General features: G+C 46.0%; 1 protein-coding gene across 8 annotated transcripts in view; it reads right to left on the bottom strand.

The window, feature by feature from the left end:
* Window positions 1–3,832: 3,832 nt before the first annotated feature.
* The window catches only part of nyap2a (neuronal tyrosine-phosphorylated phosphoinositide-3-kinase adaptor 2a), a 191,698-nt gene continuing 171,413 nt past the window's right edge, over window positions 3,833–24,117 (bottom strand). For 7 of the 8 annotated variants that reach the window (XM_038815697.1, XM_038815692.1, XM_038815690.1 and 4 more), the window contains one exon: window positions 3,833–7,554. In XM_038815697.1, coding sequence (XP_038671625.1) covers window positions 7,321–7,554 — 234 coding nt within the window. In that variant the 3' untranslated portion in view covers window positions 3,833–7,320. Of the gene's footprint in view, window positions 7,555–16,946; window positions 16,980–24,117 lie in introns of all 8 variants that reach the window. The other variant, XM_038815698.1, reaches the window with a different exon arrangement.

Raw genomic sequence — 24,117 nt, 5'->3', positions numbered from 1 at the left:
CGAGGTGTTTTGGAGGCCAGACGGGGTGGCACAAAGTAGTCAGTCAATCTTAGTGGAGTATCCCCAATATGCACAGGATGTAGCCCCACCACTCCCAAAGGATGTACCCCCATTACTTTCTGAAATCCCACTCTCGTCTGCCTTCTGCTGCTCAGTGTATTGTGGCAGTGGAGTGGACATTAATTGGCCATTTCAGGGCTCAATAGACTTAAGGGTGAGTGCACTAGTGGGCACCTCACTGAATCCTCCGCGTTATGGGGACTAGGTTGGGGGTCAGCAGGAAGACAGGAAGGCGATGGGCTACCCGCCTGAAATACTTTACATGCCCACCCCACTTAAAACATGCCCAGTGGGGGAGCTGTGACATCCAGCCCACAGTGTTCAGCACCATTTGCAATTCCTCAGGTACTGAAACAATCCGTGTCCAAATGCAGCAAGAATGGGCACCATTCGGGCTTGGGCCGATAAATGGCGAATGGCATTGACAACATAAGGGCCAGGCATTGATCATCCACAACAAGAGAGAATCTAACCATCTCCCCTTGATGCATGAAATTAAGAAGCAGGAGCAGGAAGAGGTCAGGTGAGCATGATCACCTTTAGCCTGATCACCGTTCAATAAAATCATGGCAGATCGTATTGTGGCCTTAATCCCACTTTCACACCTGTCCTCATAATCCTTGACTCCCTTGTAGATCAAAACTCTATCTATCTCAGCCTTGGATGTATTAATGACCCAGCCTCCACTGCTCTCTGGGGTAGAGATTTCAAACAATGAATGGCAAGTCAGACTGGGAATTCTGCAGCGAGTAACTCACCTCTTGACTTGCTAAAGTCTCGGCAGTTACAAGGTGCAAGTCAGGAGTGTGATGGAATAGTCTCCAATTTCCTGGATGAGTGCAACTCCAACAACACTAAAGAAGCTTAACACCATTGAGGACAAAGTAGCCTGCTTGATCAGCACACCGTCCACCACCTGAAGTATACACTCCCTCCATCATTGACCCATAATGCAGCAGTGTGTGACATTTACAAGGCGCATTCCAGAAATTCACCGTACCTCCTTCGATAGCACTTTCCAAACCGCACCACCTTTACCACCTGGAAGGACAAGGGCACAAAATGCTTAGCTGCACCACCCCTACAAGTCCCTTCAAATTGTGCACAATCCTGACTTGGAACTATATTGCTGTTCCTTCACTGTTGTTGGGTCAAAATCCTGGAGCTCCCTTTCTAGCAGTGTGGATGTACTGGGTCTTCAGGTTGTGCGGCAGCCCCCTGTACATGGGATGCCACCTCCAGCCTGTGTCAATACTGCTGCCTTCCCGGCGTCTGGCCTCCTGAGCGGCCACCAGCACCGTGAAGACATCCTCTGCGGGATAATCCATTTTGGATGTAACGGATTGGAGAAGGACAGAGACTGACAATCAGTTAGGGCCTCCACCCAGGGACCCTCAAATCCCCCAAGCCTTCACGCCTTTACGTGTCCCGCCTTCTCTCAGAGTGCTGTCCACTGAGCCAGTTGTGCTGGATAACCTCACTTTGCACACTCACCCCCAGCCACAGCAGGAGCCCCTAGACCCCAGACCCCTGCTAGGAACATTAGGGAGACTGTGCTCAGGTGTTCTCCCTGATCCACACGCTTGTTCTTTGGTTACAAGGATATTCCCAGTGCTGAAGCCCAGCCCTTGAGTGTTTGATTGTTGGCTGCTGCTTTAATGGTGCTGACACTGACTCCTATGGTGCAAATAGTTCAGGCTCCAAAGTTTGATTGAAATGTGATACAATGATTGTTTCAGACATGGCATGTGTATCCATGGGAATTCACCTGAGAGCTGTGAAGTGCTCGCACACCTAGCAAGGACAATTCCTTATTTGCAATAGTCTTCAGCTGTGAAGCTAGATGCTGCTCACAGTGAAAGGGAGTTAAAGTGACCTTTAGCATGTCACCAAGAATAGGATTCAGTCCTGGAAGTGCTTGTCGGACAGACAGGCAGCAGCTGTAATTGCCCTTGTTATGGGTATCCACAATATTTAAAGATAGCTTAAAGACCTCACAGATGAAAAGCCCCTCGACCCTTGACCTGGAACACTTCACCACACGGCCAAGTCCAAGCCTCCTGTGATATTCCCCCTGCGTCCTCCCCGAGCACTGGGCCGATAGCTGCAGTGTCATTAAGCTGCATGCCGGAAATGGAAATGGCTACTCACGTCCTCAGTTACCCCCAGCACCCATTGCACCAGCTTCACGTTTTTAAAAAGGAGCACTAAATGATGCCCACGTGATTTCTCGCTGGGGAGCCGGTTAATTCCTGGGAGACCGTTACATTTGACTTCAATCTCGCTTGTGAGATGGAGATTGATGCAAATTCGGGTCATTGATATGCTCGCCAGCTTTGAGCGAGATCAAGAACTCGCCATCGGGAGCGGGCTAGTTAGATGGCAAACTGATTGGTGGCAAGCAGGGATCTCGATTTTGGCCTTTCCCGCTATGGCTAAGTCACGCCCCATATATTTTGAGGGGCTGAACACCATAGATGTTGAGGGTGTTTTCGCCTCTTGGAGAAATCTAGAACTAGGGGCCAATGTTCAGAATGGGACTATGTCCCCATGCCGGCGTAAGAACGCTGGTGTTTTACTCTGGAGATTCCTGGGAATAAGTGGAGCTAATTCACAGCCCTGCAGGGAGCCAGCAGGGACCGGGAGTAAATCTCACAGCTTTAGCTGCGGATATGGGCCCTCGCACCTCCGGTATTGAGTCTGCTCATGCGCATGGCGGCGGCCTCCAGCCGCGGCGGCGAGCGCCATGGCGGACTCGGATTGCGGAGGGAGATTGAAAATGTAGACCCCCCCCGCCCCCCCCCCCCCCCCCCCCCCCCCCCCCCCCCCCCCCGATTGGTCACACACCTGAGCATCCGACCTTGGGATCCTGTCCCCTGGCCGCCTATACGCCCCCCGTGTCCGATTCTCCCCCCCCCCCCCCCCAACCAGGGCGGCCGCGGACTGAGTCCGCAGCCGACACGCGAGCATCCCGACTGGCAATAGGTTGTTAGTTCCACACCATCGGGAACTCGGTTGGTCAGAAGCGCAGGATCACTGGGCGGGTCTCTGGCAATGCGGCTCCCAGCCGAGCGGAATACTCTACGACCACGCCGATTCGCGAGTCCTGGAGAATCACCGAACCAGCGACAAGCCTGATTTCGCCGTGAAATTGGATTCTCTGCCCCCCACGCCGAATGCGACTTCGGCGCGGGGGCTGCGGAAAATCCAGCCCAGAGTCTCCTATTTAAGACATAGATGAGGGGGAATTTCTTCACAGGTCATTAATCTTTGTAAGTCACAACCTCAGAGGGCAGTGGAACTGGGTCCTTGACTATTGTCAAGGCTGAGGTAGACAGATGTTTCAGCTACAACGGAGTTAAAGGCTATAGGGTGGCTGAATAGGCAGGAAAGTGGAATTGAAGCCCCAATCAGCTAAGCCAATAACTTACTGAATGTAATATCTTCCTATTTTTTATATTCTTATGTGATATTCAACGTGACCAAGCACTGGGTATTCAGGCATCACACTCCCTATGCCGGACAAAGGGCCTTATCAAATTTCTCCCCTATAATTTCTTTGGTGACAATAGCAGAGAAAGGGATATAGTGGCATAGGGCATTCTTCTGTACATTATTTTAGCAGAGCCACCCCTATGCCTAATGCGGGCTGCATTTATGTGGGGCCAGCTGGTGTACAGGTCACAACACACTTCATCTCTAAAATAAAGCACCATGGCTTAATCCACTCGGCTTTACTCACCAATAAATATTGCAAAGAAAGACCATCAAGAATAGAAAAAATGTTTAATATCAAATTTCTGTGTTTATTGTGAGAGTCAGTGAGTCGATGAACACACACCCATTCATTCTATCATTTCACAAGAATCCTTGGCCTGTTTCACATTTATTTAATCTGATACCAGTTATTAACATTGCAAAAACATCACTGAAGAATGGAAAAAACATTCAATATTGTTAGGTTTATTTGTAAACAGTTAAGTTGGAATGAACATGTTGCAGGACTGACACTTACTTTAGTCCTGGTCTGTACAATGAATAATAAATAGGCCACTGAGGGATTTTCTGCAATTTTTGCCCAAGAAACTGCAAAAATACAAATGATCAAGCTACATTATCTGGACAGATATTTTCCTTCAAAGTCCCTGTCCTTTCCTTGTAGTTGCTGAAAAAGTCATCTTCCTCTAAAATAAAACCAGATATAATGATATTTAAAATGACTATGAGACAGGGGTTGGTGTTTCAGATTGATAGGTGTGCGCGTGTGTGCTTCCTGTTGTACACATATTTATATATTAGTCTGGTGATTGTGATCAATGTGTCTGTGTCCACATTGCTGTTATTGTATCTGTGTAAGTGTGCGGGGTTGTTTTGACTGTGGTGAATCTGTTTGTGGTTGTACTGTTGTTCTGTAGCTGTGTGTATGTGTCTACCCTATGACTGTGTTTTTCCAAACTGATATAAAGTTAGATCTTCATGTGTGCGCTTGCTCTGACTGTGATAGATGTTCTTGTGTGTTTGGACCCCACAATAGGTTTGTGCATATCTGCACTGTTACTGTGTAGGTGTGCGTCTATAATCTGACTGTGATAGGTGAATGTTTCCATCACATCACCTCGAGTCTGTGTGCGGTGATTCGCCTGTGACAAATGCATAAGTGAATGCTGGAGTGTTAAATGTGGATTCTTGCACTCATGGATTGTGATCAACATTTGGATTTAGACACCAATAATGATCCATGTTGGGTTACGTGTTCCAACTGAAAATGGATGTTGAGATGCATGCCCTGAATGTGATCAATGCTGGAATAAATAGATTGAATATGATGCATTATGAGGTCGCTGTCTGTAATGTGTCCTCCGGCTAAACACACTATAATTGTGTGGATATCCTTACCGTGATCAATCTCCAGTGTGAGAGCTGAATCTAACTGAGGTGACGGTGACTATGGTGTGTACATTGACCCTGATTGATTATGGAATGTATCCACCGATTTTAATCAATATTAGAGTGCACATAGCAGCTGTGATACATGTGCACCAACTGAATGACACTGGGGTATACGTTGACTGTGATCATGTGCACACTGACTGCTTGATACTGAGGTATGTGCACTGACTGATTGATGCTGTGATATCCGTGCTTGACAATGATTGACTTTGGGATACACTACTGACTGTGATTGATGGTGAGATATGTACATTGACTCTGACTGATGCTGGTGCGCGAGTGCTGACTGATTGATGTTGAGATACACATTATGATTCTGACTGATGTTGAGGGTTTATACAGTGGATTGTGATGAATGCTCATTTCATGTATTATTATTGGTGTTAGGTTTTTTTCATTGACGTTAGATGTGGCCATTCTAATCAGTGTCGGGTGATACACTATGATGAGGGTTAGATAAAGGCACTATGATTGCTGTTGGGTGTAAGCATTATAAAAGGTGTTGGTTGGATGCAGTGTGATAGAACATGTGCAGTTTAATTATTGTTGGGTGTATAAGCTACGATTGATATTGGATGCATGCACTTACTGGTATTGGCTATAAGATTGCCTTTGGGTGTATAGACTATAATGATTGTTGGATTAATGGACTAGAACCAGTATTGTTGTCAGGACGATGAGCATTTGATTTATGGATTGTGATCAGTATTGTTGTAAGCACGATGATCAGTGATTGGATTATGCACTGTAATCAGAATTAGAGGTGAGAATTGTGATTATATTGTTGGGTGTATGCATTATGATCAGTGTTGGGGGCATGCATTGACGATGATAATCTGTGTGCCTTGACTGTGCTTTCTTTCTTTTGTAATCACAGTGTGATTTACACAAAAATAATATAAAGTTCACACTATTATTCAATTATACTATTAAAAATCAAGAAAAGTGAATACAGGACAATAACATCATAATTAGTTTGTATATATATTTATATATAGATATATCATAGGTCAATAATACACATCAGTAGAAAATATTTAAAAGCCTTCAATTCCTCCTGATTACCTTTCAATAGGTTTTAAACTAACATCCACCATTGAAATTACATTGCACAGATTCTGTCCAAACTAGGAGAGATTTTCTTGCATTTGCACACAAACTGCATGGCAGTGTCCATTGGATGCAACCAAATCAATTGGCCTGTAGCACACTCCTTGGAATGAAGGAATCTGCCTGAGTTTACTCCATTTATCTAAGGTAAGTCAGTGGGATCTGTTACATGGATTTTCAATATACTTTGTGGCCCAGGCGATCCACTGCTCTGGAGTGCAGACCATGAAAATCTCTCCTATGTTATTTTGTTGAGTTACAAAGGAAACCTAATCCTGGCCATTTGATATTCTAAGACTTTGATCCTTAATGCTCTGAGCATTGATAAACCTTCCTTTGAAAAAACCCCTTATGAATTACTGCAGCTCACACGGGGCCTGTGGGCCGGAGAGGGACTGGGCTGTGTTGTAGACAATGACAACACAGACCACCAAACTCTACTGGTGTTTGCATAGGAAAGTAAGTGGTCCTCCCTTGAACAGAAGTCTGCAGGGTAGAACGTAACCCTGTTGAAATTTATCAGTGACAGGAGATGCAAATTTCTGTGTTCTCCTGCAGGTTGAGTGTCATCTTCCCTCATTTCAGAAACAGGTTAGAAAAGTGCTCGTGGGACAAAATATTTTGAGTAGGCCGGGAAGAATTCATCAGGGCTCCATGTGCAGCAGAATTCTAAGTCTGTCAATCAAGACTGGGTTTATGATTTTGCTGCACATAACACACAAGAGGAGCGTTTCCCCGTGGGTGGTCAGGAATAGAGCTGCCCTCTGCCACCCAATTCTTTCCGTGCCTGCCTCTGATTGATTGCAATTTCTTGAAAGCTGACAATAAAACGAATCATGTTTAAATCGGTTCACATAACAGCACAGCTGTTTTAATTATTATTGTTATAGCAGTATTACTTTCAAACATTTCAGTACAGTGCTTCTATGAGGCAGCATAGACTTTTGCCGCTGCCGCAGTTGACCTGCATGGTAATTGGTTCAGCCTCTGTCATGTGACATGTTGGCTCCAGTCACAGTGAACCATGGTCTCCTCAAGGCAACTGAATCATTGAGAGCTGAATTAATGGAAAGCCCAGGTGGGCAGACCAATGTGGGTGTCAAAGGTCACAGCAGTCATCTAGGAAATGACCCTTTGAGGATGCCTGGAATGGTCAGAGGTCAAAACCTTGGGGGAAGCATGCTTCACAGAGGACTTTTGTCAGATCGCGGTGTCCCAAAGAACGGTTTGCTGTTTCGTGCAGGGTGGTGCCGTCAGTTTCAGGTTCTTTGTCATGCTGTTTTTCCTCCAGCTCGGGAGAATGGGCATGCTGTCCTGTTTACAAAGCCCTTTATCTGGCTTCTGCCGCGACTTGATCTCTTTGCACAGACATCTTTTCTTCTCAATCATTTCAAGTAATGTGTTGTCTCCGTAGAACCATTGCTGATACAATGCCTGGTTCGAAAGAAAGGAAAAAGACAAGAGAAAACAAAGGCATCAATCCCTGCTGCTTGATTCTGGGGTTAATGGCAAAGAATTCTCTCTTTCCTTCTGACCGTTTTTCATTTGACACCAGCATTCGCATCAATAACCATATACGGTTCAGCATAACTGGGGCGGCAAAATGCTCAGTTGTTGCTGATTCATCAGATAGTTGCCATGAAACAAAGCCAGTCGGTGTTAACTGAGATGACCTTGAATGTTTACCCTTTGTTCATTAAGGCACACTTTACTGCTGTTCTTGCAACTCTGTGGAGTTCCTGTTTATTCAGGAAGGTAAACTGTTTCCCATAATCAATAAACTATTTTAACACGTTAAAAGCCTGGTAAATGTATATTATTGCCAGTATTATTAATGAAGCAATTTAACTAAGATTTTCAATGTAATTGGACCATTTCTTCCCCCAACATAGCAAGCTGGAGTATTTTGCCACTGACCTGATCCACTGATTTAACACAATGTCCCTGAAAAGAAGGCACAATGATAAGGACCCTGCTCTCTCAGTGACAGGATAACATTCCAGCGGGTGGGTCAATCAAATGAGGGCTAAGTACATGCAGTATATCATGACAAATGCATGCTGAGTGCAATATCATGAGATGCAGCCATAAAACATGTCAAATGTGATTAGCAGGTGTCTGACGCAAGCACAGAGAAGCTCGTAATAAACCCATGTGCTAGATGCATGCAGATTGTCACGCCAAATGCATGTCGAACCGATTCTATTTCATATGGACTGGAGTTTGGTGGACATCTCATACTGAAGTCTGGAAGAACCTAGTAGTGTACAAATTCAAATCAAATGTCAACTTCATTGCTACTGACAGAACCTTTGCTGCAATCAAAATGGTTTGCCATAAATTTGTACATGACAGCCTCTGAGAGGAACCACAGTCTCCAGATGAAGGGCTCTTTAGACACATTCAGATATTATTGTCTTACCCTGTACCCACAGCTGGCAGAAAAGGACAATTCCTAACTGGGTACTGAAAGTGCAATCATATCTGTTTGGGATGACTCTTCCGATCCTCTTCCCACTTCTCCAATAAACCTGCAAATGTGGAGAGATACCCAGAGAGGTCCCACATATTATGAGATATCTCTGGGGAATGAACTACGTGGGGGGGGGGGCAGATTCTCCGTTTCTGAGACTAGGGGCTGAATTCTCCGCTGGCGAGATTCTCCGCTTTGCCGGCAGCCCGGGGGTTTGCGGACGGCGTGGGGCTGCCCCACAATGGACCAGCCGGCGAAACGGAGAATCCCGATGGCGGGACAGAGAAACCCGCCCCTTGTGTTGATGCCAAAGCAGAATTCATGGACTTTCATGGCAGAAAAATTGGAGCCACGCCTGGACCGGTTCCGCTACCGTTGAGGGGCCAGCACCGGTGCCGCGTGGAACACAATCGATTCCAAATGGTACGGGATTCGCCGGGTCCATCATTGACACTCGGGATGCTGACAAGCTGCAGCCGCACATACACAATACACAACCCACACACACTTATCCCAGCCAAAACGATGGCACTGGTTGTGCTGGAGCGCGCCCTTACAGCTGATGGGCCGACTGGGGCCAGATGGGGACACCTATATGACCCCACTAAGTTCAAAGTGGGCCGTTAGCAGTGTGCGCAACTGCATGGTTGCCTTACCGGCTGCGGCAATGGTGTTCCGTGTGCGTCCACCCCGACCCCACAGCCCACCTCGTGGCCACCCCCCGCTACTCCTCCTGCAGAAGCACCCTGGCCAATGGCACAACTGTCAGCAAACTATGGCGATGTTGGCCACCTCCCGTAGCCCCTCTCTCTCCCTCAGCAGCCATCACGCCGGTTTCACCATTTTTAAAAGCACAAGTGAACCACGCCGTCGGGAACTGGGCCCATCGGAGGCTTGGAATCGCGGAGGACCCGGAGTATACTGGGTCGGGCCCGATAATGATATGCAAATGTGGTCTACTGTACATGCGTTCTGGAACGCATTGACGCCGAGGTTGAGGAGCTGCACCATTGTGATTTGACGTCGAATGTCATTTGCCGCGATTTTGGCGTCAAAACCGATTGTCCGCCCAATTGCCTTTCCCAATTTCAGAGAATCCCTCCCAAGGAGTGTGGCTTTAAAAAGCTGGCCGGATGTTTTTTGGTGGCGAAGCAGAAAAAAAAAATACAAAAATAAATGGAAAGCAGTAATGTTGCAATCCCTCACAGTACGCCCAAACAAATCAGACCACTTTCAATGCAAAGTCCCAACATATAAAGTGTCCCTACATTTTGCAGCATCTATCTTACTTGGGCTCAGGGCAACTGAGGTGCTGCACAGCTGTGTTATAGGTGCTAGCCCTAATTTACATATTTTTAGGCCCACAAAGCTAACACAACAAGTGTCGGCCCTGAATGCAGCAGCTACTTCCTGCTCAGTTACACAGTACATTCTGAAACTAGCATTCAATAATTTGAGACGAGGCCATCGGGTGTACAGCAGAGTTTGAAGTTTGTATTATTGGCCTGGGTATTGTACTCCTCCACTGGCACGTTTTTAGGCAGGAGAGCGCGAAATCGCTGGGATGGGATTCCCTCCGGTTCTCGCCCACCCTGACCACACATCAAGTTAAACTGGTGCGGGCAAGGCTTCAGGTGGGAAACCCACCCCTGCCCCGAGTGAAGCCCTTAAGTGGCCAATTAATGACCACTTAAGGTCTGTTTCCTAACCTAACTTAATTTTTAAGTTGGCAGGAAGATTGAACCTCTGTGGGGAAAGACTGGAAAGAATCAAATTTAGGACTCGGGTGGGGCCGGTGGGGCTAGTGGTGGGGGGCGGGGGGGCGGTGTGATCTCCAGCAGAAACCCCCTTCTGAATTGCGATGCCCTCCTCTTAAGGCCCAGTGACCTCCTTCCCCCCCTTCAGTCCCCAAGCCCCCTCATTGCCCCATTGCAACCCACCGGGCCTACCCTACGTCCCTGCCCTGGGGCTTCTTACAATTACCTTGTCCTCCAGCTATGGCATTTGAGCTCAGGGGGGAGGGGTTTGTGCAGTTCCTCTTCTGTCCACTGCAGCACTGTCTCGGCAAGGACTGGAAAGCTGCCAGCCAATCGGAATGGCCAGCAGCTCCCGAAGGCTGGACTTATTACCGCGTCAAGGACGGAAGTCCTGTCTGCAGCAAATCAACACTTGTTGGAGCATATATATTGGCTGTACGGTGTTATGACTAGTCACCAAGGCTGGTGCCCCAAATTTGTCAAACTGGACCAGATCCCACAATGATTTTATTAACTACTATTCAAGAAAATTAGAAAACCCATGCATATACATTCAAACTGATTGGAAATGAGAACTGAGTCCAAAGTGTGATCAAATGGGCAATAGCCTGAATTTTAGGCCCGATATGCAATTGGGCACTTTAAATTGAGAATTGGACATTTGAAATGAAACCAGCCCACAGGCAGGCCTGATGGGAATTTGAACAGCCAAGTTCAAAGCCACTGAGCAGAGACAGACAGTCGGGACAAGTCTGGACCTGCCCTGTAAACAGGACATCAGGAGATAATTGGTCCCATTCAAATGGACCAATTATTATGGATTGTCCAGATGAAGCTAGACTTTCTGGCACCCAGATTTCCTGCCGTTAGCATAAATGGAGTAAGGTTGCGTGCAAACAGTACACTTGGAGATGGAACCCTGGGGATGGGTTCCTGGTGTCCTGCAGAGTTGCAATTGGCAACTCCATTAGGAGTTGCACGTCCTACCCTTACAACTCATTGGCTGAGGGCCAGAGAGATTTCTGAAAAAGTATGAAGAGGGGAATAAGAATTGACCACCAGGATCCTCTCCAGCGAAGACCCGGCGCACAGGCAACAGTGAAGATTAGCGGCAGACAAGGAAGAAAGCAGCGGAGAGAAGTGGATCTGCCGCTTGATTGAGTTCATTGGCATGGGTAGTATTAAAAATCTTCGAATTATTGCAGCTGGAATAATTTAAGAGGGGGTAACTGTTTTACTGTGTTTGATAATAAATTTGGTTGAATTATAAACTTGTATTTGTCCTTTGTTCATCTCACAAATAGGGGCACCTGGGTAAAACATTTGAATAGTAGACTGGTCGAAGTGTTTGAACTTTTACAGACAACAAGTGGCGTCCCTGTGGTTGGTCTTCGATAGGAAGTGACCTAGTTGCTCCAAGTTCGAACCCACCAGCTTTGTATTCTCCAACACTCAGCCTGAGCCTGAATTAAGAGGGCAGTCGCCCCATGTGACTTCCAGGATTCAAGCAGGTGGACAAGAGTACAGGTGTCTGACCACTAAACTGGGCCATAAGCCCGGGCTGGATTCTCTGTACCCCGACGGCGAAAACCCACCCGGCGCTGGGGCGAAGAATCCAGTTCCACGTATGGAATTGGGACCGGCACTGTTTCCTCAATTCTCTGGCCCCCGAAAAGTGGCGTACTCCCGCGTCGCCTATCCACAACCTGCTGCCATTGCCAGAGGCCCATCCACTATTCTCCGCCCCAGACTAGCCAAATTCCTGATGACGTGGATCACTCATGGTCCTGCCGTTCGGGATACTCGTGTGGAAGCTGCGGACTCAATCCGCGGCCGCCATGGTCGGGGGCGGGCCGATCAGAGGACAGGGAAGGCCTCATACGGGACGGGGTGTTTTTAAGCGGCCGATCCGGGTCAGGTGCGCGGCCTATCTGGGGCACTATTTCCGCGATCCAGTTCCGCGGTCTGAGTCCGCCATGGAGCAGGGCATGGCCGCTGGAGGCCGCCGCTGTGCGCATCCGGGGCCTCTGACCGGAATCGCGGGGGGCCGTATCTGCAGCTGGAGCTGGGAGCTTCACGACGGCTCCCTGCTCGCCCCCTACAGAGCTGTGAGTCTGCGGCCTTTTGACGCCAGGTTTTCTGCCGTAAAAGGCTACAGTTTTCACGACAGCGTGGTAACATAATCCCTGAAATGGAAAATCCAGCCCCAGGTGTCTGCAACACAAGGTGAACAAACTGCGTAGTTACGAGAATAGTCAAGGAAGTGGGGTAAACTCAGTGGGAGGGAATTTAGTAAAAACTGGATCCAAACCCCGGTCGATTCTCACACCCTGTAAGGAACCCGAGAGATAGTGATAGAGTTAGTCATGGCCAGCCGTGCTGAATGGGAGGAAACCCTTCGGAGCTATTTGAACAAAAAGAGGCCTGAATGGATGGAGTGGGGGTAATACTCCAATATCAAATCTGGGATCCAAAGGCAAGATTTATTGGGACCACCTCGATAAGGAAATGGGCAGGCGAGCTTCCAAGATAAGTAAGGCGATTGCCCGGGTAAGTTTCTTTCATTTTACTCAATTAAAATTGATGCATGGCACATTCTAAAAATGTTTGATTTTTGGACCATGCTGGCTTCTGGACAGCTGGTTTCAGACCCTGTCCTGAGATATGCATTTGAAGTGTTGTAATCTACAAGTCTATGGACCAAGGGTTGGAAAGCGAGGGAAGACTGAATAGTTCTTCTTTAGTCAATACAGACACTTTGGGCAGGATTTTCCATTCTCCCAGCAGAGGGAGACGACCCATCATTGGCCGAATCCCGCTGCTGTCAACAGGGTTTCCCGGTTTTTGCAACCCCTCCTCCGCTGGGAAACCCACGGCGGGGTTCACCGTCGGCAGGGGTGGAAGATTCTGCCGGCAAGAACTGCCAATGGGTTGGATAGCTTAAAAAAAAAGTGAGCCCAGCAGCAAGCAAGACAGAACAATGTCGGGCTCTGATTGGTGAAGCAGGAAAATAGTTCACCAAATATTGAAAGGCGGTGGTGATTTAGAGCACTTAGATCTCCTGAATTAGTGTGAAGTTTCTGAACTTTCATAGAATCCCTACACTGCAGAAGGTGGTCATTCGGCCCATCAAGTCTGCACCGTTCATCTGAAAGAGCACTCCATCCAGGCCCACTCAACCTTTTGATGCTAAGGGGCAATTTTATCATTGCCAATCCACCTAACTTATACATCTTTGGACTGTGGGAGGAAATTGGAGCACCCGGAAGAAACCCACGCGGACATCGGGGGAAAGTACAAACTTCTCATTCACCCAAGGCTGGAATCGTATCTGGGTCCCCGGCGCTGTTAGGCAGCCATGCTAACTATTGTGCCACCCTGCTGCCCCAAGAGATTAATGGTCACCGAGTAAAGGTGCAAAGCAGCAGCCAAGTTTCTGGCATTCGGTCTGGTGGGCAGCCTGAGGCAAAAGTGAGGTTGCTGGCCGAACATCGGTGCGTGAGCCGATGAAACCTTCAGCAAGGCGAGGAGGAAGCGCTAGCTTATGGCTGTTGAAGGGAGCAGGAGGGCAACTCTCAACCTACAGGCCAGAGCTGAGGAGGGTGGGCAACCAGCCACAAAGAACAGAGGCCACAAGGCCAGATAGCCAGCAGCAGCAGCCAGGCAGCCAGCCATGAGCACATGTGGTCATCGAGGGTCAAAGCTTGAGGCCCGGCCAACCGAGTGAGAGCCCGGAGGTGAGCAGGGAAGGCAAGAAGGCCAGGCAAGCACCAGTGCCATGTCTCAGGGAATCGGGGAGCAGTGACCAGCAAGAATGGGGTGACTCAACCAGAGCCAGAGGCCTTCCAGGCAGGGCTGAGAGTGAGAATGCTGGGCAGCAACCAACATCTTGTATCTTCCTGTTTTGCATGTTGAATTTACTGCCTTTTTGATGTCAGTCATTTCTCTCTCTCATCAATGAAACCCGGCTTGCCATGATCAAAATAGCTTTCTCTAAAATTATTGCCAGCAGTCCATTACTCTGGGAGGATTTTGACTGTGAATTCCAGCTCATCCTCACACCAATTCTTTTCACAGTTTTCGAAGACCAACCCCCCTACCAACTCATAAGCTTTGTTTAATTTGTCACTGCTTTTGTGCAGCGTTGACAATCGCTTTCTTTTGCTTCAGGAGGCTTCACTCGACAGATGATTCTGAAGATTTATTCGTGAATTGTTGAACGCAAGACAGATCAACCCCAGTCAATAGGATGAGACACGATGAATCTCAAAAGTCAAAAACACAGGAAGTTGAGGGTCTGGCAAGAGGACGAAGCTAGGCAAAAAGAATGTTTCACACTTTACTTTAAACAGTTTGAAGTATTGAGCAGTGCTCAAACTGCATATTCACCCTCAACAACAATGTCCACAAAAGGTTTTGGTAACTTAACCTGCAAATTTCTGGAGGCAACACAGCGCCTGAAAAACGTGAACACAATGTGGACTCTGAAATGGGACTCAAACTACAGGATACTGCTGAAGCGCTTTGTTCTTCTGCTGCTGAAGTGAGAGGAGAAACCTACTCTGAAGACATTGTCTTGTGGCCAAAAGCTGTGCCACTGGGCATGATAGAATATGTCGTAAAAGATAGATCAGAGAACATAGGTAAGGTGGGACATTTGAGAAAAGAGTTTGAGGTTCGAGGCCAAAAGCAGTTTTGAGGTCTTCATGAGTCACATTTGAGGGTGAAGAGAAATGGTGTTGGCCTGGGGTGGGCACAGTAAGGAGTCTTACAACGCCAGGTTAAAATCCAACAGGTTTATTTGGAATCACTGGCTTTCAGAGCGCAGCTCCTTCACCCGATGAAGGAGGATCCAAATAAACCTGTTGAACTTTAACCTGGTGTTGTAAGACTTCTTACTGTGACAAAAGGAGAAATTGGTTGATTTTTTTCAGAAGCTTCTAAGGCAGTCGACTGTTACGTTTGCAAATGTTCCCTAGTGAATGGAAGCAAGCTTTTATTGACAGATACTCTAACTGGAGAAAGGGTGGAAGAGATATTGCTGATCGTGAAACTTTCAGAGGTCATTTTAAAGCTAAGCATGCATTTGTTTAAAGATGTAAATTATGTGGAAGTATTGATTCTGCGTTATTGGCTCAGCTTGAAAAAGAGTGTTCTTATTGGAGGAAAGTGCTGAGATGTCTTGTTGCCACAGTCAAACTGCTGTTTTCATTGGGACAACCTCCAAGAGGACATGATGAGTCATCAATGTCAAGTCAAAGAGGTAATTTTTTTAGCCTGTCCTGAATATTTCAGTGAATTTGATGAGTTTCTCAAAGAATATTAGAAAAGTTATCAATATTGTGCCTCAGGGAAGACCAACATTTTAACGCACAGAACCTACGATGACTTAATCGATATGATGGCAGAGCGGATTGGAAACCAATTCACTAATCAGGTAAAAGATGCCAAATGCTATTCCATAATAGTTGATTCAACACCAGATGTGAGTCATGTGGACCAATGAACATTAATGTTAAGATATGTTGGCCAGCGCTGGTGAGGTTGTAGAACGATTTCTCTGTTTTATCCAGCTACAATTCCACACATCTCAGTTCCTGGAGACAACGGTTTTGGATATCATTTCAAATTTAGGTTTGAACATCAAAAATTGTCGTGGGCCAAAATTCGATTATGCCGCAAATAAGGCGTGAAAATATTCAGGTCAACAAGCAAGACTGAACAATGCAAGTTCCTGTACATTATTCATCCCATGTTCCAGTCACTCATTGAATTTAATCTGCAATATTGCAGCTGAATCATGTGAGGCAGCCCTACATTGTTTTGACTTTGTTCAAACCTTGTATGCCTTCTTTTCGAACTTTGTCGAAATAAAGGAATGCTTATCAGACATAGCCACATCAAAATCAGAGAAGCCACATGTGAAAGCGGAAGCAAAATCCTCAGTAGAGAAGTTTGAAAAGTACGAAGTTGCAGTTTTTACTGTTTTGTAGAACCACTTACTTCAAATAATTAATACTTACAGAAAATCACTGCACAATGTTGATACAACTTAATTGAATGCTTCCCAATTGTTAGCCTCTATTAAAACGTTGCCATGGTAGTTCAAAATGATTGTACCTCAGTGGAAGCAGAGGCACAAATGTTAACAAAAAATATAGAACCTTCTGAAGATGAGAAGCATACAAGACACAGAAAGTTAATTTTTGATTAAACTAGAGACAAAGAAATCACTTTAAATAGGAAAGAGAAGATCACTATCGAGACTGTCAGTGTCATTTGTAAAACTATAATGGTGCAATTGCAGAGTAGAAGTGAATCTCTGAAGAAGAAAGTTGAATTATTTTGCATGCTTTTCAACAAATGTTTGGATTAGAATGCGAAGAGCCATTGCTGTAAGAGAATTCTGCAGAGTTATAGAGGGAGGCATAGACAAAAATCTTTTTGAAGATGAAGTGAAACAATTCATTCATTTCATTATAATGATGAGCTCTGTGGTTTGTGATCGCCAGCTGATTTGTACAGACTTAGGCGTGATGGTTTGCAGGCAACCTTTCCAAATGTGGAAACCATTCTGAAGATCTTTTTAACAATACCTGTCACAAATGCTTCCAGTGAACCTTCTTTCCCTGTGTTGAAAAGAGTAGAAAATTATCTGCGAAATACGATGAGTCAGGAACATTTGATAAGTTTAGCAATACTGACAATTGTAAATGCATCCTTACAAGATTTCATGTGCGATGATGTGATTGATGATTTTGTGAAGAAAAAGTGCAGAAGAAAATTGTCACGGAGTGCAAACAACTGGTGAAGGAAGAAAAGTGAAGAATTCAGTCCCTCTACCATGTTTTCCAGTCTAAATTCTGTTCTTCAAGAGAGAACATATGCTGGTCTGATAAAATGGCTGGTGGGCGCACGCGGACAGTTATAACCGGTGAGTAACCCCCATCACCCATTACTCTTTACTGGCCTTCAGACAGTCTCTTCTTACTGTTCTGGACAATTAAAGAATGGAATCCTGCCAGACAGTCGCCAGCAAAGCGACTGATATTAGACATGGACTGGACATTTCAATTCACTGAAGTATTTGCTCCTGCCCTGGACATTTGCTGGCTCATCTTGTCCTGCACTGGCCTGTGCTGCAATCATATCATTGGCTGACTTCACCATCCCGTGGCTTATCAGCCAGTTCATGTTTGCTCGACTGAAGACACAGAGATTACAATATTGATCACTTCTATCGTCATGCTGACAATAGGTATGCTTGGATTTCAATTTATCCATTAGTACAGGCTTGTAGTTATCATGCGTTATGGAGCACTATAGCAGTCTTTAAAGCAGCGATTTTGGGCTTCTGTGCCTTGCATTGTGTGAACTGAGGGACTGGTGGACTGCGGTCAGGAGGGCATTGATGTTATTGTGGATGGGGCTCAAAGTCATTGTGGGCAGGGTTGATGTCATAGGGTGGGGATCGGTGTCGTGGTGGGTGGGGCTCAATGTCATTGTGGGTGGGGTTCAACATAATTGCGGAGGGGTTTGACATAATTGGGGCAGGGCTTGGCATCATTAGGCCGTCACCGCGTCACCGGGGGGTGGGGGGGGGGGGGGCGTGACATGGGACCTCCACAAAGAGGGAGAGAGCAGGGTCCCCAACAGTGCAACAGTACTCAAAGTAATATTATTGATTCCAGATTAGGAACCTTATCAAACTCTTTTTAAAACGGGGTCATTTTCATCTTCACTATTTGGGTAGTGATGTGCACAGCCCAATTGTTATAGAACTCATCCCATTAACTTCAATATACACCCATATATATTATCACTGGCTGATTTGCACTGTCAGTTTTACGCTTGGGTGGCAAATACAAAATCTACCTAAAACTGCTACTAACAGACATCGGGCTGGTTCCCCCGCAGCGTGACAGGCTAGACATGCAAAACGCTGTGGACTTGGGCGGGTGCGCAAGATCCTACCAATCTTCAATATTTTGATGAAGTAACACATGGTTGAATTTTATGGACAACAGACCTGTAAATTAGGTCGCCGTGCCATTGGCAGTGTGTCTTCTGCCAGCCCATACACATCCCCTGTTGGAGAATGCCAACCCAGCCCTGGAAACTAAAATACTGATTTACCTGTTTTAGGGCACCCATGGTGTCTCTTCCTACAGTCCCAGCAGTGACAAGCGATCCTGGTGTGGCGTGAATCTCCTGCTGTTTTATGATGGGGGACTTCCCACTGAACAAGCCCTGCCTGATACTAATTAAAGGAACATCTCCCGATAGAGTAATGTGGGGCAAGGCCCAGCCAAGCAGAGGCAGGCTCAACCGAGTGTGGGGTGCCCGCCCACAGCATTTAATCCAACCCATGTTATCCAAACAGCGCCTTTGTTGAAGAAGGTGCCATATTGATTACATTCTTATCCATTGAGTCTTTTAAAAATTTATTTATAGGATGTGGCTGTTGCTGGTTAGGCCAACATTTATTGCCCATCCCTAGATGCCATTGAAAAGGTAGTGGTGAGCTGCCTTCTTAAACCGCTGCAGTCCCTGTGGTGTAGGTACACCCACAGTGCTGTTAGGGAGGGAGCTTCAGGATTTTAACCCAGTGCAAGTGGTATGCTAGCTGGTGTCTTGTAAGCAGGAACCATGGGGAGGATACTCACAAAATTAAATCTTGCCATCCTAGTTCATTTCAAAGGGAATGAAGAAAAACATTTGATTTTTTTTCTCTTAACTGTGGCCTTTGGAAAGCAACCAAGTGCATCAGAGCAACAAGCATGCTATGGTAGTTTTAGTTTCCCAAATTACTTCATTTAAAAAATATATCCTTTTTACATTAATTCGGAGGACATGAGTAGCTCTGGCCAATCCCTTAGTACCCTTGAGATGATGTTGAGGAACCATTTGAAGGACTGCAGTCCATATGATATAGGCACGCCCAGGGAGCTGTTCGGGAGGGGTTTCAGGATTTTGACACAGTGACAGTAAAGGAATGGCGATATAGTTCCAGCATGGCATGTGACTTGGGAGGGTGGGATCTTAGGAAACAAGAGTCCGCTCCCCGAACTCACCGAAAATGACCCATTTTCCACCTTTGAAAATGCAGCGGTGTTCCCATGCAGCTAGTGGTTGCATGTTTGGAAGTTGCTGCTATGGATGGTACATACGACTACCACTGTGTGCCAATAGTGAATTGAATGAACCATCAAGGTGGTGGATGTGGCACTATCTTGTATTGGATGCTTCCTTAGTGTGGTTGGCGCTGCATTCATCCAGCCAAATGAAGAGTATTCCCTAACATTCCTGACTTGTGCCTAGTAAATGGTGGAAAGTATTTAGAGAGTTAGGAGGTGGGTCAGTTGCCATAGAATACTCAGGTTCTGATCTGCCCTTGGAGGCACAGTATTTATGTGTCAATAGTGATCTCCATGATGATGGTGATGTCATTGAATGTCAAAGGGAGGTGTTTAGACATTTTCTTGTTGGAGATGGTCATTGCCTGGCATGCAAATACTCTTTGCCACTTATCGGCACAATGTTATCCAGGCCTTGCTGAATGTTGGCATGGACTGCTTCAGTATCTGAGGAGCTGTGAATGAAATCAAACGCTGCAATAGTTAGTGAACATCCCCCCCTTCTTATCTAATGTTGGAGGAAAGGTCATTGATGAAGCAGCTGAAGGTGGATAGGCCGAGGGCGTTATCCTGAATAACTCCTGAAATGATAGCTTGGAGTTACAATTATCGGCTTCCAACAAGTATAATTATCTTCCTTTGTGAATGGTATGGCGCTGTCTGTGGAGATTTTCCTCCCGATTCCCGACAGTGTGTCAATTTTACTATAGCTCCATGATGACACACTTAGTCAAATCTGGTTTTGATGCCAAGGGCAGTCACTCTCAGCTTACCTCTGAAACTCAGCTATTTTGACTATGCCTGAACCAAGTTTATAATGAGCCCTGATTCTGAGTGATCCCGACAGAACCCAAACATGTCAAGATGGGGACCTCAGCAGCAGGCCAAGATTACCCATCCACGTGGCACTTTTGGTTGAAGATGGTCATAAACACTTCAGCTTTCTGGGCACCGCTAGATCGGGATTTTCAAGGGTCTTCCTGCTCCTGTAATGTATTTAATTGTTCACCATCATTTATGATGATGGGGCAAGAACAGAGAGCTCTGATTTGATCAGTTGCTTGTCGAATTGCTTAGAGCTGTGTGTGCTATGCTGTTTCTGCTATTGAGCATGCATGTAGGCCTGTGTTGTAGCTTCACCAGAAAGACACGGCATTTTTACTAAACTAGGTGCTGCTCCTGGAGTGCCCTTCCTCACATCTCATTGAATGAGCTCCCTTGGTTGATGGTATAAAATCAGAGAATCACACAAATTTAGGGTACTAAAGGCGGTTATCTTGCAGTTCTTGCCGGCGGAATCTTCCAGTCCAGCCGATGGTGAACCCTGAAGGCTTTCCCGGTTTGGGGGAGGGGGGGGGGGGGGGGGGGGGGGGAGGGGGTGGAAAGGAACAGGAAACCCCTTTGACAGCGGCGGGTTCCTGCCAATGGTGGGTCATTTTCCTCTACTGGAAGAATGGAAAATCCTGCCCTAAGTGTCTGTATTGACTAAAGAAGACCTATTCAGTCTTACCTCGCTTTACAACACTTGGTCCATAGACTTGTAGATTACAACATTTCAAATGCATATCTAAGTACAGGGTCTGAAACCAGCTGTCCAGAAGCCAGCATGGTCCAAAAATCAAACATTTTTAGAATGTGCCATGCATCAATTTTAATTGAGTAAAATAAAATAAACTTACCTGGGCAATTTGGCTAGATGCGACATTGGCACGGTGTGGCGGTAGACTATTTATCACATTTACTGCTTGCGCCCTGGTCTATTCCAGTGCTCCAAGTGACCCTTGATCCGATCAAACCTGGCTTAACCTGAACCATCCATGGCCTAAACCGTCCAACCAGGAATCTGGTCAGATCTGGAATCTGGCATGGCCCTAATCCAGACATTGCAGTACTGTATCTGTACTTCCTTAAATGGATTTAAGGGTTTCTGATTCTCACCACTCTGTCAGGCAGTGAATTCCAAATACCCACCACCATCTGGACAAAACATTTTTTTTCCTCAGCTCCATTCCTTCTCCCAATTACTTTACATCTATGGCCCCTGGTTATCAACCCCTCTGTTGAAGTTACTAGGTCTTCCTGCACCACTCTACCTAGGCTCGTCAAGATCTTCTGCATGTCAATAAAATTTCCCCATCTCCTTCTCTGATCCAAAGAAAACAAGCCCACCTGGTCCAATCTTTCCCCAGAGGTAAAATTCCCCAGTCCTGGCAACATTGTCATAAGTTTTCTCTGTACTCTCTCTAGTATACTCACATCCTTCCTGTAATATGGTGACCAGAACTGTATAGTGGGTTCTTCTGTGGCATAGCTACTGTGTTTTGCAGTTTCAGCATAACCTCTCAGCTCTTATTCTCTATGCCTCAGCTCAGAAAGGAAAGGGTCACGTATGACTTCTTAACCCCCTTATCTACCGTAAGGAGTATGTGGGAATGCACTCCAAGGTCCTTCGACATTTCTCAGAATCCTACCATTTATTGTGTAATCTTCCTTAAATGTATTACATTATTCTTCTTCAGACTGAATTCCAATGATTATGGTAGAGTGAGGAACCTCCTGGACCATGAATTTATAGATTGTGGTGGAATACAGTTTTGCTGCTACTGATGGCCCACAGCACCTCACAGATACACAGTTTTGAGCTGCTAGACCTGTTTTCAATCTGTTCCATTTAGCACAACAATGGTGCCAGACAATGCGATGGAGGGCGTCTGCAGTATGAGAGTGGGACTTTGTCTTCACAAGGACTGCGTGATGGTCACTTCTGCCAATACTGTCATGAGCAGATGCACATGCGACTGGTAGATTGGTGAGGATGAGTTCAAGTAGATTTTTCCCTCAGTTTGATGTCTCCTTCAGGACGTGTCCGCTTGGACAGAACTGCTGCTACTTTTGGTAATGGACATTGAAGTTCCCTGACTTGAGTGTATTCTTGTTACCCTCAGTGTTTTTCAAAGCGGTGTTTAACAATAGATGGGAATTAGCAAGAAGCTTTCCTTGCTTATATTTGACTTGATGTCAGGAGACCGTATAGAATTGGGAGTTAATGTCGAGGACTCCGAGGGCCACTCTATCCCTATTGTATACCACTTGCTGCCACATCCGGTTGGTCTGCCCTGTCGCTGGGAAAGGACATATCCAGGGATGGTGCTGGAGGAGTCTGGGAATGTGGCTAAAACTTGCGATTCTGTGAGATGACTGTGTGAGGGTGTTGCTTGACTGGTTCGTGGAAAAGCCTTCCTAACCTTGGCACACGTTCCTAGATGTTAGTGAGGAAAGCTTTGCAGGGCCAACAGGGTCTTTGTCATGTCAGAATTTGGAGCCTTGGTTATTGCTGGGTTGTCTGTCCAGTTTAATTCTTTAAAAAAAATATTATTCCTTTCTCAGAGTTACAAAACCAGTGCACAGAGTGGATGGGGAAAGCCCTTGATCCATCTCCACGCTTGCTCCCAAAAACAATTCAAATTCAAATTTAATCCAATTCATGATCCCCACAAAATAGACCAACTAGATCCGAATAGACAAGAACATGCATTACAACTGACCTCGGGCTTCACCTTAGTCAAAATGGTTGAGACAGTTTCATTATTTTATTTTGTAGCCGTTTTGATACAACTGGGTGACTTGCTAGGCCATTTCAGAGGGCAGGTTAGCCAGTTTAGTGGGTCTGGAGACACATAGAGGTCAGACTCGGTAATAACAGTGGATTTTCACCCATTACTGAACCACATGGGTTTTTATGACAACCCACACTTCTCACTGCTTCTCGACTCTCCTCCCAACTCCCCCCTGCTGTTTATTATATTTCGTGCCTTCTAAACATTTTTTGCACTCATTATTATCGCCCAACTCTTTCTCACTTTCCTCCCTTGTTTTCCTCACTTCTAAACCTCTGCCCCAGTCTCTCTGTTCCCAGCTTATCCCTGCTCTTTGCTCCCCTTGCTTGCTTTTCTCTCTCTCCCGCTTGCTCTCTGACTCTCCCAGTTGCACCCTCTCTCTCTCTCTCGCTCTCTCCAACTCTCACTTTTAGTCTTCAGTTGATGAAGGGTTACATTTTCACCTTGGATGACACAATTTATAATCGCACCTGTCGAAACAGGTGAGGCTGTTTTTGTGGAATATGCCGACATAGGGTTTAAATGTCCCAGCAAATGTGGTATTTATCTTTCAATTGTGACCTACTGTTTATGAGCTCCGAAATGTGTCTATTTATGATGGCCTTGCAGGCATACTGTAAATATCAGCATATTTTGTACAGCAAAATTATAAACAACTTGATCATATACTTGTTTTTTTTCCACAAAAACGTCTGTGCAATGTTTACAGAAGACACATGAAGATGACAGAGAGCAGCTGTTATGAAGATTCCCCCATGGGCTACATCTAGGAGAGGATAAAAAGTGGCAGAACACGTGCCCAGACTGACCACAGTTAATGAAACAATGCTTTCTGTAAGGACTACCGAACAGAACATAGCACATTAAAGGACAGGGAAATCATAAGATAGGAGAAAAAGCAAACATCAGTCAGTCGGTGAGACATGTTTCAAAGGCTCACGTTTCAAACTGCCTAAAGGTTGCTCGGCAAAGGTCAAAGGTGAATGAGCCCAAAATCTCCCTGGCGAGTACCA

The sequence above is a fragment of the Scyliorhinus canicula genome, chromosome 13 (assembly GCF_902713615.1).
Source record: "Scyliorhinus canicula chromosome 13, sScyCan1.1, whole genome shotgun sequence".
In the NCBI taxonomy this organism is placed as follows: Eukaryota; Metazoa; Chordata; class Chondrichthyes; order Carcharhiniformes; family Scyliorhinidae; genus Scyliorhinus; species Scyliorhinus canicula.
The sequence above is the reverse complement of the archived record's forward strand: the minus strand, read 5'-3'. Positions and strand labels throughout refer to the sequence as shown.